At 46.2% G+C, this 13,991-nt stretch overlaps 1 protein-coding gene across 1 annotated transcript; it reads left to right on the top strand.

Annotated features, from left to right (window-relative positions):
* Positions 1-283: 283 nt before the first annotated feature.
* Positions 284-13,203, top strand: LOC101720124 (aldo-keto reductase family 1 member B1). The gene is made up of 10 exons (XM_004856310.4): positions 284-463; positions 5,112-5,279; positions 5,986-6,102; positions 7,224-7,301; positions 7,602-7,724; positions 8,226-8,332; positions 8,596-8,677; positions 9,259-9,342; positions 11,061-11,143; positions 12,770-13,203. The coding sequence occupies exons 1-10, from the start codon at positions 398-400 to the stop codon at positions 12,810-12,812; spliced, it is 951 nt and encodes a 316-aa protein (XP_004856367.1). The 5' UTR covers positions 284-397; the 3' UTR covers positions 12,813-13,203.
* Positions 13,204-13,991: the final 788 nt, after the last annotated feature.

The raw sequence follows: 13,991 nt of genomic DNA on the forward strand, positions 1-13,991 counted from the left end.
GGATTTGTCAAATTCCCAAAGAGCATTATACTGAGATTGCACAACAGACAAAACGTACTGTTCTGGGCTGTTAAATGAAACCAAAACTTTCCTAATTCTTTATAGGACTTGTTTTGTGAGAGCATCTGCTTTTCCTCTCGTCACAGTAGTGGGCAAGGGCTCTTCTGCCAAGTGCGGAGTAGGCCCCCTGTGGGAGAAGGAAAGAATTCCGTCTCGCAAGGACCTGGCGGGGAGACGCTTCTTCCCCGACCTCCCCTTCAAAGCGCCGGCGACCAATCAGAAAGCGCCTTAGCACAGCAGCGCGCCAATCGCAGGCGCTCTTTGTGCGGGCCACAGTGGCTATTTAAAGGTCCGCCGCGGTTCGGTAGTGGGTCGAGGTGCGTAGCGCGCGGCAGCCATGGCCAGCCATGTTGAGCTCTACAACGGCGCCAAGATGCCCACCGTGGGGCTGGGCACGTGGAAGGTAGGTGCTCTGGGGCGCACTCCCTGCCGCTTGCATCCGGCTCCGCTTGGCCTGGGGCGTGGCGGGGCCCGAGTGACCCTGAACGGACGGCCCGCCATCACCTCCCTGACGCGAGTGCGGGACCCGGCGCCGCTCTGGGGCCCGGGCCCTCCGTCCCGGGCTTCGGTGAGGGCGGACGGGGGAGGACGCTTCCAGCCACGCTAACCCAGACTGCTGTGCTCCCCGGACCCCGGCGCTGTGTGCCCGGGGTGGGAGTTTGGGCCGAAAGCGAGTCGGAAGCCGAGCTTCTAGTTCTTGCCTGCTCACCTGTGGCACCTGTGGCTCACGTGGCTCACGTGTAAATAGTTACTGTTATTACTCTCGCAGGAATAAAACGTCACGAGTTAAGCCTGCAAATGGCAGATAATTAAATTAGTTGGGGCGATTTTTCTGGGGACTCATCTGCTTCTCTCTCCCCGAAGGCACGGAGCTGAGCGCCTCGGAGTGACACTGGGCTGTGAGAATCTGGGCATCCCATTGCTGGATGCCACCCACTGATAACCCAGCAGGTGCCAGGGATCACGGTATCCCCAAAAACCTCAGCAGCACGAAGCCAGATAAAAATGACAGTAGATCATTAAGTACAATAGGATTTGGAGGATATGGCAATGTGGTATGAAAACAATAACTTACAAAAGAAAAATGATAACCTGATTATATGAAAACTGAGGAACACAGAAAAGTAGTATTAATGGGAGCTGAAATAAAATCCAGTCTTTTTAAGCCACCTTTAAGTTAGCTTCGGGATATTGGACATTATCTTCCACAGCTGTGAGCCTGGTTTTCTCTTACAGGAATCTTGAATATGGCCTGGGTATTAAATATTTCCACAAAGACAAATGAAAAAACAAAAACCAGGAAGAATAGTTTGAAATAGGACAAAGTTATGGGTTACCTCTACCTTAAAAATTTGCAGTTGAAACACTATTAGTAAGGATAAGGTAAGAGTCCTAGATCAGCCTTGCATGGAAAGTGTTTCTTGGTCAGAATGATCAGAGTACATAATTTGTATTTCTTTCCCTAAGTCTAATTGAATTATGACTGAGATACCAAGTTAAATTTCATCTGTTGATGCTTTCTTGTTTATAGTAAAATGCAGCCCACAGATGTACATGTATAACTGCAGGAAAAGTTTCACAAAGACTACTTAACCTTACTATGTGGGGGTGCGGTCTGATATTTTTATTCTAGCCCATTTTTAAAATTGTGGTCATAACTTCAGAAAGTGATTTCACAATCCATCATGGGAAGGTCATCACACAAGGGTAAATAAGGAGTTAAAGTTTATAAAAGTTTCAGAGCCCAGTGTGGTAGCACACACCTATAATCCCAGCAGTCAGAAGGAATTGCAAGTTTGAGGCCAGGCTGGGCCACATAATGAGTCCAAAACTGGCCTAGGCTACAACAGTGAGATTCTATCTCAAAAAAAAGAGAAAGGATTTCAAATCAATTGCTTTATCATGCAACAGCCTGGAAAAGTTGTGTATTTGTTTAAAATAATATAGTGTGTGTTTAGATCATTCATTCTGGCTGGGAACTAGAATAGTGTTAGCCTTCTTCACTGTTATTTTATCACTTTTCACAGTGTTTGGCAGATAGTAGGTATCCAAAAGTTACTGGATTAATATGGAAAAGTAAATAACTTTACGGATAACTATGTACTGAAGATGCCTACCATTTCTGGGGGCAAATGAGGTTGGTATAGAATTATATGGAGAGAGAAAGGGACATAAAGGGGAAATAAATCATTTAAGTATGGGCTTAGGGAGGATTTACTTTTTAAAAAATTTTAATGACACCTTTACCCTGCATGTGTGTGCATGTATTCCTTCACAGATGCTCAACAAAAGATTCATTTGCTTATCTTTATAACATCCAGAGGAGTCTGGAAGTTCTTGTTCTCATGTATCTTTCCATGTCAGTAGCTATGTTGTACCCTGAAGACTGGCAAATTAGTAGTCTCTGATCTACTGCTCCATTAAAGGTTCTCAAACTTCCTGCTTACCTCAGAGATGAGGATTTCATCCTGGCAGGAGACCCATTCTGCCCTAGACCCCGTGTGTCTTAGGCAGCATGTCTTTCTGGCCGGCTTATCTTCTCTGCTGGACAGTAAATCAGCCCATAGTATTGTATTTTCAGGAAACCTTTAAAACAGAATTGACCTCTGATGTGAGCCAGTGTCCTGTAACTGATCATGTTTTTTAACTAGTTGAAAATTGTTGGTAGGAAGTGGTTAGTCATTGTAACTTCCTCACATAGTCTAGGAGCACTCCTAGGAATGGAGGTACAGCATTCTCTTATCTTTTTCTCGTTATTGCCCTTGGCCCTTTTAAGACATTTTTTTCCTTAACAGCCCGCAGTGAAATTTTTAATGTCACACATAATACTGTACATTTATTTATATGGGGCCATCCACATCTCAACCCAGTGGAGTCTTAGAATTCAGGACAGAAAGCACTGCTGTTGAACAGAGAAAGTAAGTCTCGGTTTTACTAGCTTGTGCTGTTGCCAAACCTGACTGAGCTTTGGTGTAAAATATTAGCCAGATTGACTGGTTTGATAAGACAATGGAAAGGATCATTCTTCCTTCGTCAGTCTATACCATTTGGAAACCCTGTTTACATTATTGAACCATAAAATGCATTTGGACATACAAGCCAAGTGAGGTTGGTTTCTCTGCATCAAACAATAAAAAGTGTGCTTTCTGTTGACCATGGGTAGTACATGAAAAGTGGCATGTTATAATCATTCTCTGAATTTTTCCTGGCAGTCTTGAGTGTGGCAAATGTTAAGCCTCTAGTGTACTACCCTGTCTGCTGAAGGGTCAGGAAGCAGCTGACTCTCATGACCTCTCTCTCAGTCTTTTCTATCTTTCTGTAAAAACATGAACTTTTTTTAGTTTTGTGCCAATTATCTGGCAACCTCAGTCACCCTAGTCTGCATGCTTTGGTTCCAAGGAATGGAAAAACCAACTTAAGCAGAAAACAGACAAGCAGAAAAGATGTGTTTGGGCTGGGGATTCATTAACCTCCTAAATGACAGTTGCTAACTTCTGGTGTTGGGATTCAGGTTTATAAATGTCCACCAGCCCTCGATCTCTTTTTAGCCCCACCTTCCTATAGCAGCTACAGCCCATAGTCTCCCAGCAAGGGACTCTGGCAGAACAGGAGCTTGTCTTAGTAGGTCAATCCAAGTCCAAAAATAATAACTCATGGCCTGGCTTGGGTTGTGTTCTGCCCCTGCACCAATCACTTTGGCAGATGGTGTGTGGTTAGGCCAGGCCTGGACCTTTTTCCCACCCTCTGTCCAGAGCCAGGGGCTGCCAGGTGCCACCCAGATCATCTGAAGGCCTTGGGGACCTCACACCTGAGATTAACATGGCCACTCCAGCACACAGACAGGTCCCTCCCTTCCTCAGTGGGAAGCTCAGCTGCTGTCAGGCTCTGGTGATGGACTTGATCCATTAGTTCAGCTTCTTTTCCAGACTTTTCACAAGAGCTCCTGTCAAAATAGATGTCTGCAGCTGCTGATGGCCTGGGGGGAGTTTGCCATTTCATTTGTTTCTACCCTAGCACTCCAAAGGAATGTGATGTGTTCATTCCGCAGTTTATTGTGTACATTTTTCTTGTTCGGCACTCTGATCAGAGCAGAAGGTGGGGTAGGATCTGTGCAGCCTGTCTGGGTGCTGCTGAAGCTCACCTGCTCTGCAGGCCCTTCTTTCTCCTCCTCAGCAGCTGAGCCTCCCACAGCTGTTATGGCCACTCACATGGTTTTGCAGGGTTGACCACAACAAAATAGAGATCTTCCGTGATTCCCATCTCCCTTCTCCCTTCTACTCATTTCTGTCCACTGACCCCTCTAAGGGGCCATTTGTCCTATTTGTACCTCTTTAAGCAGGTGATCATGTTGAGAATTAACTGATAGGCTTTTGACTCCACATCAGTAGTATTCTTGACTTATGGGAATTTCCCAGAACTACATAAAATAAGTGATTGCCAACTTTATTGTTGGTATGTGAAAGGAGAAAACAAAGAGCAGGCCCTCAGTGCCTGAAATATGGAAACCGGTGTAAATAGTACAGCTAGTTTTGAAATATTTTGAGCTATTTGAAGCAAATAGAGAATAAGGTCTCAGTATTCAGATAGTGGGACTTTTTTTTTTTTATGATTCTTTTTTTTTTTTTTTTTGGTACCAGGGATCGAACTCAGGACCTTGCGCTTGCAAGGCAGGCGCCGGAACCACTAAGCTAAATCCCCAGTGGGGCTTTTTTTTTTTTTTTAATACAGTAATTTGTAGCTCAGTGCATGTGGAGAAGCAGGGAAACAAGATGGCTTAAGCACATCTTTTAAAAGTGATCCGTGGTGCTGGTAAGTGACATTGTGAGTGTCCCAAGGTGACGTAAAGTGGCATCTCAGCTTGGCTACCCGTGTGTGGGCTTACAGTGTAGAATGCTGCTTGAGAAACATACCCTGGCCTGCTTTGGCAGAACCTGAAAACCAAGAGTGTCATTAAGGACCAGTGGTTTGCACTGAGCTTCTTCCTTGGCTTTGTGCGACTCTGTGCCCTGCTTAATTTTTAACCCTGTGACTTACATGACTTTTCCTTTCAGTCACCTCCAGGCCAAGTGGACGAGGCCGTGAAGGTAGCAATTGACCTTGGGTACCGCCACATCGATTGTGCCCAGGTGTACCAGAACGAGAAGGAGGTTGGGGTGGCCCTGCAAGAGAAGCTCAGAGAGGGGGTGGTGAAGCGCCAGGAGCTCTTCATTGTCAGTAAGGTACCACTTTGCAGGTAGTCTGCGGGTTCCCATTCACACTTATCCAAGGGAAACTCAGCTGATGAGCCAGGGCCACACTCTTTAATATGAAAACAGTTATCACTGGGCAAACAATTCTTCCAGATCCTGTTACTCGGGCCCTCAGAGTGCCCCACAGCTCACCTACCTGTGTCTCTCTGTTAGAAGATAACCCCTGGAATTCTGGAATTAGGTTGGAGCCTATGGGATAGAGGCCCATGTTCCTGAGACTGAGGTTGTGGGTTGGATCTTCCTTTCCCGAGAGTCATCTTCTATGACAGGACTTGGCTCCCGTCTGCAGACTGGGTCTCCACTGCTAGCCACCATTTCTGACCTGGAGGCTTTTGGGACACAACCTGGGTGGGAGGGTGAGGCTGGCTCCACATAGACCAGCCCGGTAGGAAAATAGTCCTGAGAACTCATGTCAAGTGCCTAGAGCTGCCTTGCTGAACTGCCCATTCATAGGCTTTTTGTTTGGTCCTTGGGAAGTTTCCTTGACCTGATCATCCTCCTTTCCTTGGGAAAGATGGGATCCATAGTGTGCAGTGGGAACATCCTCAAACCACTCATAGTATCACAGAAAAATGGCTAGGTTGTGGGGAAAGGAACAGTTCTTGTTGCTGTCAGACTCCCAGCCAGAAATCAGCCTTTGCATGGAAGTGATAAGATGTGCTCTTGCTGGTTTCAGCTGTGGTGCACATTCCATGACAAGAGCCTGGTGAAAGGAGCCTTCCAGAAGACGCTCACTGACCTGCAGCTGGACTACCTGGACCTCTACCTTATCCATTGGCCAACAGGCTTCAAGGTAGGGGCCTGAGGCTCAGGCCACATTCTTGTGACTCAGGTACAACCTGTGGCCTATTTTGAGCTCCCTTATTAGCAGCCCTTATGTGTGGTAGATTCTCTCTGTCCCTGCCCCTCAAGGTGTCATCTCTAGAGCAGCAGCAATGACATGTAGAGTGTGTTGGAAACCATAGTTTCAGGCCCCAGCCAGTCTGAGTATGAAGACAGGTGACTCAGGCCACATTCTGAGTTTGGGAACCACTGCTCTTTTCTCTGGCGGTGCATAATTTAAATCTGTGACAATGAACATGGCTGTTGTTGTCCCTACTGCACACTGCCATACGGTCCGGTCAGCCCTCACCCTCCTCACCTCCAGGCACATGCACACATATGTTCATAGATACCTTACACATATGCCTGTACCTACATTCCACATGTATAGCCTATCTTGGATAAATATATGGTCACAGCCTGGGTTTTTGCACACACTGAACTCTAAAATCATTACATCTTTTGTCTTCTTTCTAACCCCTGCCTTGGTTTTCTGCTTGGTTAGCCAAGGTGAAAGAATGTGGGTTTTATCCTATAGCTATTTTGTTGCACTGTGGTAGATATATTGATGCCTGTAGGGACATGACTTCCGTTCTTCATTTTTCATGCTAAACCAGTAAGAGTTGGCATAGTGACAGTTTTATAGGCCAGTAGGCAGTCAGGACTTGAGCCCCATGAGTCTTGGCTTTGAGTCCTTTCCTTGTTCACACACTCCAGTGCAAGGTGGGGTTAGTCTCAGTGTCAAAGGGTTGTCCATATTGCCATTTGAGAGTCTCTCAGCTCCAACCTGCTTAACTAAAGCAGCAGCAGGGGCCATCAAGGCTTATCTGCCTGTTTCCTTTTCATATTGGCTGCCAGATGTACCTCTTACTATCCTCCATAATCTTAGCCAACAATGGAAGATTATGATAATTTTTCTAAACAGAGCTCCCCAGCAAATCTTTTTTTTTTGGTACCAAGGATTGAACTCAGCACCTTGTACTTGCAAGGCAGGTGGCAGAACCACTGAGCTAAATCCCTGACCCTCCCCAGCAAATCTGTGAAAGGCTGTTACTGATTGTTTTGTGTGTCTATCTTCTATTGTAATAACAGCATGGGGCTGACTATTTCCCATTGGATGCAACAGGCAACGTGGTTCCCAGTGACACTGATTTTGTGGACACCTGGACGGTAAGATGACCCCTCCCCTAACAGGATCCTATTCTTCATTCCTGGTTTCCTGTCCTTGGCAGTACATGAGGTGTGAGTGTTCTGTGCTGCCACTTCTGTGTTACATTTGTTACTCTGGCACTGTGTTTGCTCTGCTTGTCTTAGGAAAGGCAACCTAGATTTCATCTTGTCATCTCTTGGCTTCTAAAATGTACCATTAGCTGGCCCTGAATAGTGTTAAACTGCCTAGGACAAAAGGTTTCTCTGGTTCTTGTCCTTTTGGGGTTCATGTCAGCATTAAACACGCTCTCTTCTTTTTAGGCCATGGAAGAGCTGGTGGATGAAGGGCTGGTGAAAGCAGTTGGCATCTCCAACTTCAACCATCTTCAGATCGAGAGGATCTTAAACAAACCTGGCTTAAAATATAAGCCAGCAGTTAACCAGGTAAACCTCCCACCAGGGAAGCTGGGGTTGATGGCATTCTGTTTGATTATCTGATCCTGGAAGTTATTTCTGGTCCACATCAGTCAGGGAGTGGCCAGGTGGCAGCTTGTGGGCTTGGCAGAGTCCTGAGCTCTGATTTATCAAGATGGGCACATTTGGGAGTTGCAGTGTGCAGAGAACAGCAAAGGTTTAAACCTGGCCTTTGATGACATGGGCTTTGACAGGTGAGCAGTGCACAGCCCACAAGATCCTCTTGTGACAATTGATAAATGGTGAGGGCCAGTGAAAGCCTTTAGGGCATATGGCCATGGAACATTGGTAATGAGATTATTGCTCTTAGTGTTGAGGACACTAGCTAGGCAATATGGAAAGTTCTTGTGGCTTATCTGAGAAATAGAACATTTTGTCTGTGGGGAGGAAAGAGATTTCGTATGAGGAAACTTTGCCTGTGTCACATCCACCTGTGCCCACAGTGCCACCATCAGCCCTCTGCATTTGTAGATCGAATGCCACCCGTACCTAACTCAGGAGAAGCTGATCCAGTACTGCCACTCCAAAGGCATTGTGGTGACTGCTTACAGCCCCCTCGGCTCTCCCGACAGGCCCTGGTGAGCTCTCTGTGGTGTTGTGTTCTCTTCAGGGGAAAGCTTCTGGCCTGGTCTGTACCTCTTCCCCCAGGGCCTCTTGGGTTTCTTGGGAGATTGGAGTTTTCAGTGGCAAATGACTGCTTTTCCCAGAGGGTTGGCCAGCAAGTCATGACCAAGCTTCAGACTAGGAGACTGGCTGGCCACCCTGAGGTTGATAGGGTTGGGTTTGGGGTCACTGGCTGCCATAATGATGATTCTTGAACGGAGCCATTTTTCTGCTCCAGGGCCAAGCCTGAAGACCCTTCCATCCTGGAAGATCCCAGGATTAAGGCAGTTGCAGAGAAGTACAATAAAACTACTGCCCAGGTATGGCCATTTCCAGGCACTGTGACTGTGCCAGAACTCCCTGCCCTCATTGTGGCCCCTGTTAGCAAGGAGGAAGAGAGGACTGGGCTCATCAAGCCCTTCAGGTGTGGTTTGGGTCCTGGAGTACGTAGTAGAAGAAAGGGTATAGCCTGCGACTTTAGAAGACTTTACCATTTGGTCTTGAAATAATAGTACCTGCTCCCACTGCCTTATGGACATCCCGAAGGTCAGCATTTATCTGTCAGTTTTTTTGGAAGCTTATCTTTGTATAAACAGAAGAGCTCTTAATACCAAATGTGGGGGGGAAATGTTCCTTTTCTCCCAAAGGGTAGTGTGCGTCCCTAGGCAGTGAGTGAACTGACTGTGGCTCTGTAATGTACACGGAGCCAATGACTAAGAGCAGGACTCGGGTTGGATCTGGATGACTGTCAGTGGGTATGACCTGGACATCTCTAAGCCTCCTTTCTCACCCATGCAGTCCTGGCATGTCCCTCTCTCTTGAGTTATGAGTGTGCATGATTAAGTGAGATGGTAATGCAGAGTGTCCAGCACATACACTCGACACCTCTCTGGCTTCACAGGTGCTGATCCGTTTCCCGATACAGAGGAATTTGGTAGTGATCCCCAAATCTGTGACACCAGCACGCATTGCTGAGAACTTTCAGGTAAGATCCCAGCTGGTAGCCTGGCTTTCTGCAGTAGAGCAGTGGTGAGAGAGACTTCATGGAGTTCCTCATCCTATCCCTGGATAGTCTCATCTGTGAGACTTCCTGCCACCATTCTGTCCTGACTCAGACTAGCAAGCCAGTCTCAGTAAGCTGTGGTGAGAAAACCATGGACATGAGACAATGACTTCCTGTTGGTGGGGTCCCTGTGCTGGAGACAGGCCTCATGCCTCAGAAGCCTGCACTGAACACCCCCACATATACTTACTGAGGCTCCTCAAGGACCCTAAGTGTTTGCACTGAGAATATGTCATTCTTGGGCAACACTGTTGATTTGCCTTAGAGCTCCATTAGTTACCAGCTATGACCTTGGGCAAGTTACTTAATAGCTAGTTAGAGGGTTGTGAAGGTTCAACAAATTGATGCACAGAGTGCTTTGCACAGTGCTTGGTACCATAGTGCTCAGGAAACATTAGTGTGCTGATGACAGGCCCATGGACTGCAAAGGCCCTTCTGGGTCACTTGGCTGACCCACCATCTCTGCAAAGAGCCAGTGCCTTCATGGGCAGAGCATCGGCTGTTCCCCAGCAATCTCGATGGCCTGCAAACCTCTGTCCTCCGAGCAAAGCAGCTCTGCCCAGGCACTGTCCTCACTGAGTATGGCACAACCCTGGCCATGGGGCTCTTCAGCATCAGCTCCACACAGTCCCCAGCACAGGTTCAGGATGACCCCAGACCCACAGCAGCAACTGATTTTGCCTTCTGGGATGGCAGGATGCTGTGGCCATAACTGTGCCACTTGTCACATAGAGTGGGGGAAGGAGAGCCAAGGAGAGGGGAGCTTATTGTTTTGTGGAGGAGACAGTTTTCTTGCTGTTTCTAGATGTTTTAACTTCAAGATAAAACAGAAAAACAGTGGGAAAGGCATAGTGTCCTGACATAAAGCCTTAATTTCATATTTCATTTTTTAAGGTACTAGAAAAGAAAAATGTGAATGATTAATCTCAAAATGATAACCCAGTTGTTTTATTTTCATACCTCACTGTGTGTTCTTTGCACATTTTCCCATGGCTGTATTCACAGAGTATGTAGCTAACTCCCATTCTGCACATTCTGTGATTTCTGAAGCTAAGATTTCTCTCAGTATTGGGTCTGTGTTCCAGCACCGCTGTGGCCCACTGGCCAGCCCCATGCAAGTGATTCTGCCTTCCCAGTCTGTCTTTCTCGTTCTCTCTGCCAAAATCATGTGTCTTTTTAGGCCATCTCAAATACTATTTCTTCTCTGGCTGTGTCCTTTAATGCCCAGGTGGAATCCATTTCTCATGCCTGTGGATTTCGAAGGGCTTTGTTTCATGACTTATGAAGTATATGATTAATGGATTATTCCTTGTAATACAGCTGTTGAAATATGTCTGTCCTCTGCTTCACCGTGAATGGAGGCAAAGACATTTTTCCCATTACATTGTTCTCTGGTGCTTATCACAGTAGCTGTGGTCAGTAGTATGAAAAAAATGAAGTGAAATACACAGTTCTGGAAGGGAAGAACTGTCTCAGACCTGGCCAAAATGTTTGCTTTCTCTGAAGAGTAATACAACCTTTCTCTAAGTCCATTTCACTTTACTGTCCTTACTGTCAAGACAATGGAAGCCATCTTGTTCATATGCAGCATTCTGTCTTTTATTGCAGAGCTTATTATATTTTTTATTTGTTCATTTAAGGTCTTTGACTTTGAGCTGAACAGTGAGGACATGGCAACCTTACTCAGCTACAACAAGAACTATAGGATCTGTGCCTTGGTGAGGTGAGTGAGTCCTGGTGTAGTGAGTGACCAATTGCCAGATCACCCAATGCTGTAGAACAGGAGCAGTTCTTGCAGGCCTTGGTGACCAGTCTTCTCTTCACAGCCCACCTTACTTTTGCACATTACCTTGCTTTTCTGTCCCCACATAGCAGGAAACTGGACACCTGGGTCATCTGAACTGCACAGGGCCTGGGGGAAATGCCAAGAGATCTGCTTTAGGTATCTCCTCTCACCTAAGGGCATTGTGGGCACAACCAGACACATTTTGGACATTAATTTCCAAATGTTAGTGGCTCTTCTGAACCCAGATAAGGCCTGCCTCATCTTCCTGGAAGAATTTACATTTAACCCTTTGTCTGAATGACTCTCCCAAGAGGATTTATTAGGAAGACCCAGGTGCTAGGCTCACAGAAGTCTCCGCACTGACACTAAGAAGACCTGTGACTCCGAGAAAGCTACTGAGAATCTCTGAGGCTCTTCCGTTGCACCTCCCTGGGTCCCTCCTTATCTCTCTGAAGTTAGGGTAGACTGTACAGGAGATCAGTAGTAGGGTGAATATTTTTTCTTTTCCTGACAATTCAGTAACAAAGCTTAAAAGTCACTCTTTGCTTTTAAGAAGCAGCTTTTCATTTAGCAGAAGAGACAGGCTGCTGTTTCTCATTGTCCTTATTCCTGTCTGAACTCCTCCTCTTCCTCCTTCAATTCTTCCTCTCATAGGTAGAATTTGGAGGGTCCTGAGCTAGGGCAGTCTTCACTGTGTGATCTCTCCAGTTCAGAGTTCCCACTGTGGTGGCATCAGGCAGGGGTGCAGTTTGCATCTTGGATACTATTGTGAATGAAGCATGAGTGCTGTGAGCCTCACACAGGCCACAGATCCTAAACAGGCCACACACACAGAGCCAGCCTGGGGAGTCCCAACCAGGGCCCTCTCTGATGTCCTTTCAACATGACAGTCATGTTTGGACCTAGTGGGAGATAGAGAAGTCAGGCAATGCCTGGATTAACTCCAAGCTCCTTTTAGAGCCTGCCACATTCATTTTCATCTTCCCTCTCCCCTCCCACTGCTGGCGTAGAGAACTGAAGTCCTCAGGGCTGACAGACCATGGTCCTTTTCTAATAGGTCCCTCACATCCTGACAGTTCCTTCCCAGCCTCCAGGCTATTCTAGAAACAGCCATCCAGTTATCCTGTGCACTGGACATGGACATGTAACGTAGGCGTGGGTTGGAGTTGGTGCTGGGGAAGAAGAGGCTAGTCCTAATGATTGCAAGTCTCCCAAGAAGGGTTTTCAAACTGTCCAACCCTCTGATTATCACATATTGCCACCCTGAGACTGATTGCTGGTGACTTGTCATTTTCCTCAGATATGCAGAAAAAGGAAAAAAGAAAAAAGATAAAAGCAGGCCCTGGGGAGCTTTTGAGTAATTTTGAATGTTTGAGTTACATACAGTGGACCCTTGACATAACCCACAACTGCACACTGTGATCTGAAGACTCAAAACTGGCTTGAGATTTTCCCTCCAAGCCATCTGTTTCTGCCTGCAGACATTTACCCAATTCTGTGTGTTGGTAATTTGTTAGAGTCAAAGCCTCTTCCTTTAAAAGCAAATGTGTTCTCTTCTGACAGCTGTGCCACCCACAAGGATTACCCCTTCCATGCCGAGTTTTGAAGGTGTGGATGCCTGCTCTTCTCCAAGTGACTTGCACCTGTTTTTCCTGCCTCATTTGTCCTTGCAAGTGTGTGTCCCGTCTCTCTTGTCCCTTGGCCTGTGTCCCTTGGCAGTGGGCAGCGACCTAGAGACAAAGCATCGAGGGTCTGTTAGCCTGATGCTGAGTGTGAAGAGCAGTACAGTAGGTGAGGTATCTCTTCCAGTCTTTTCTTTGCTTTTCATCTTGCCCAGCTGGGCAAGGTGCAGCCTGAATACCCTTTACTGACCAGAGAAGCAACATCTACAAAGTATAAATATTGCTACTAACAGTTAAGTTTTGACTCTTTAAATCTGTATTCCTATTAGCCAATCTTCTCTTTGCCTCAAATAAAAAATGTTTTTGTGAACTTGATGTTATTCCATTTTGTTGTTTTTTGAAACAGTAAACCACCTTCCATTTCACTCCCAGCCTTTATTCCCTGGATGCCCCAGAGCAGGCTCATGAACTGTGTAACAGGAAAGAAGACTCAGCTCCTCTCCTTGCACTGGGGACCCTTCACCCAAGCTTTACCATTTAGCTTCAGGGCAGGAGTCTCATCCTGGCAGCACAGTGTCACGTGGGGGATCTTTGCATGCTGGTGTTGTCTGGGCCTTGGACCTGGAGACTGAACAAATCTGGCTGGCTTTGGCCCAGGGCATCCAAGTGTATAAGCTCTCCAGGTGATTCTTGTGCAGGCAGGAGGTGAGAATCACAGCTTTAGGACCAAGCCAGGATATAAACCCATCTTTTTTATTTAACAAATTACGTGTTTGGTCTTCCTCCCGTGAAAGCCAAAGTCAGATGTTTACTTAATAGTTGTAACTGAGAGAAACTGCTTTCGTGAAGCCCATTGTCTAGATAAGAGAGAAAAAAAGCATAAGTAAATGGCATCTAATTCAATAAGGATGAATGCTCTAAATAAGGTTTCAAGAGTAAGATCTTGATGGCCCTAATGGTGTTGCTTTTTTTTTTTTTAAAGCTTTATTAAGATATAATTCACACATCAACTCAGAGTAGAACAAAACAATTTTTGATATAGCAATATTAACTTTTTGGTAGGGTTTTTTTAATTAATAAATTTTATTTTATCCCATTCTCCCCTCAGAACCCCTGTTGCTTATTTCTATTACTAGTGTTTCCTCATCCAGGATTGATTTGGC

Source organism: Heterocephalus glaber, unplaced genomic scaffold, assembly GCF_053883595.1.
Source record: "Heterocephalus glaber isolate CG9 unplaced genomic scaffold, H.glaber_assembly_v1.0 deba00000546, whole genome shotgun sequence".
In the NCBI taxonomy this organism is placed as follows: Eukaryota; Metazoa; Chordata; class Mammalia; order Rodentia; family Bathyergidae; genus Heterocephalus; species Heterocephalus glaber.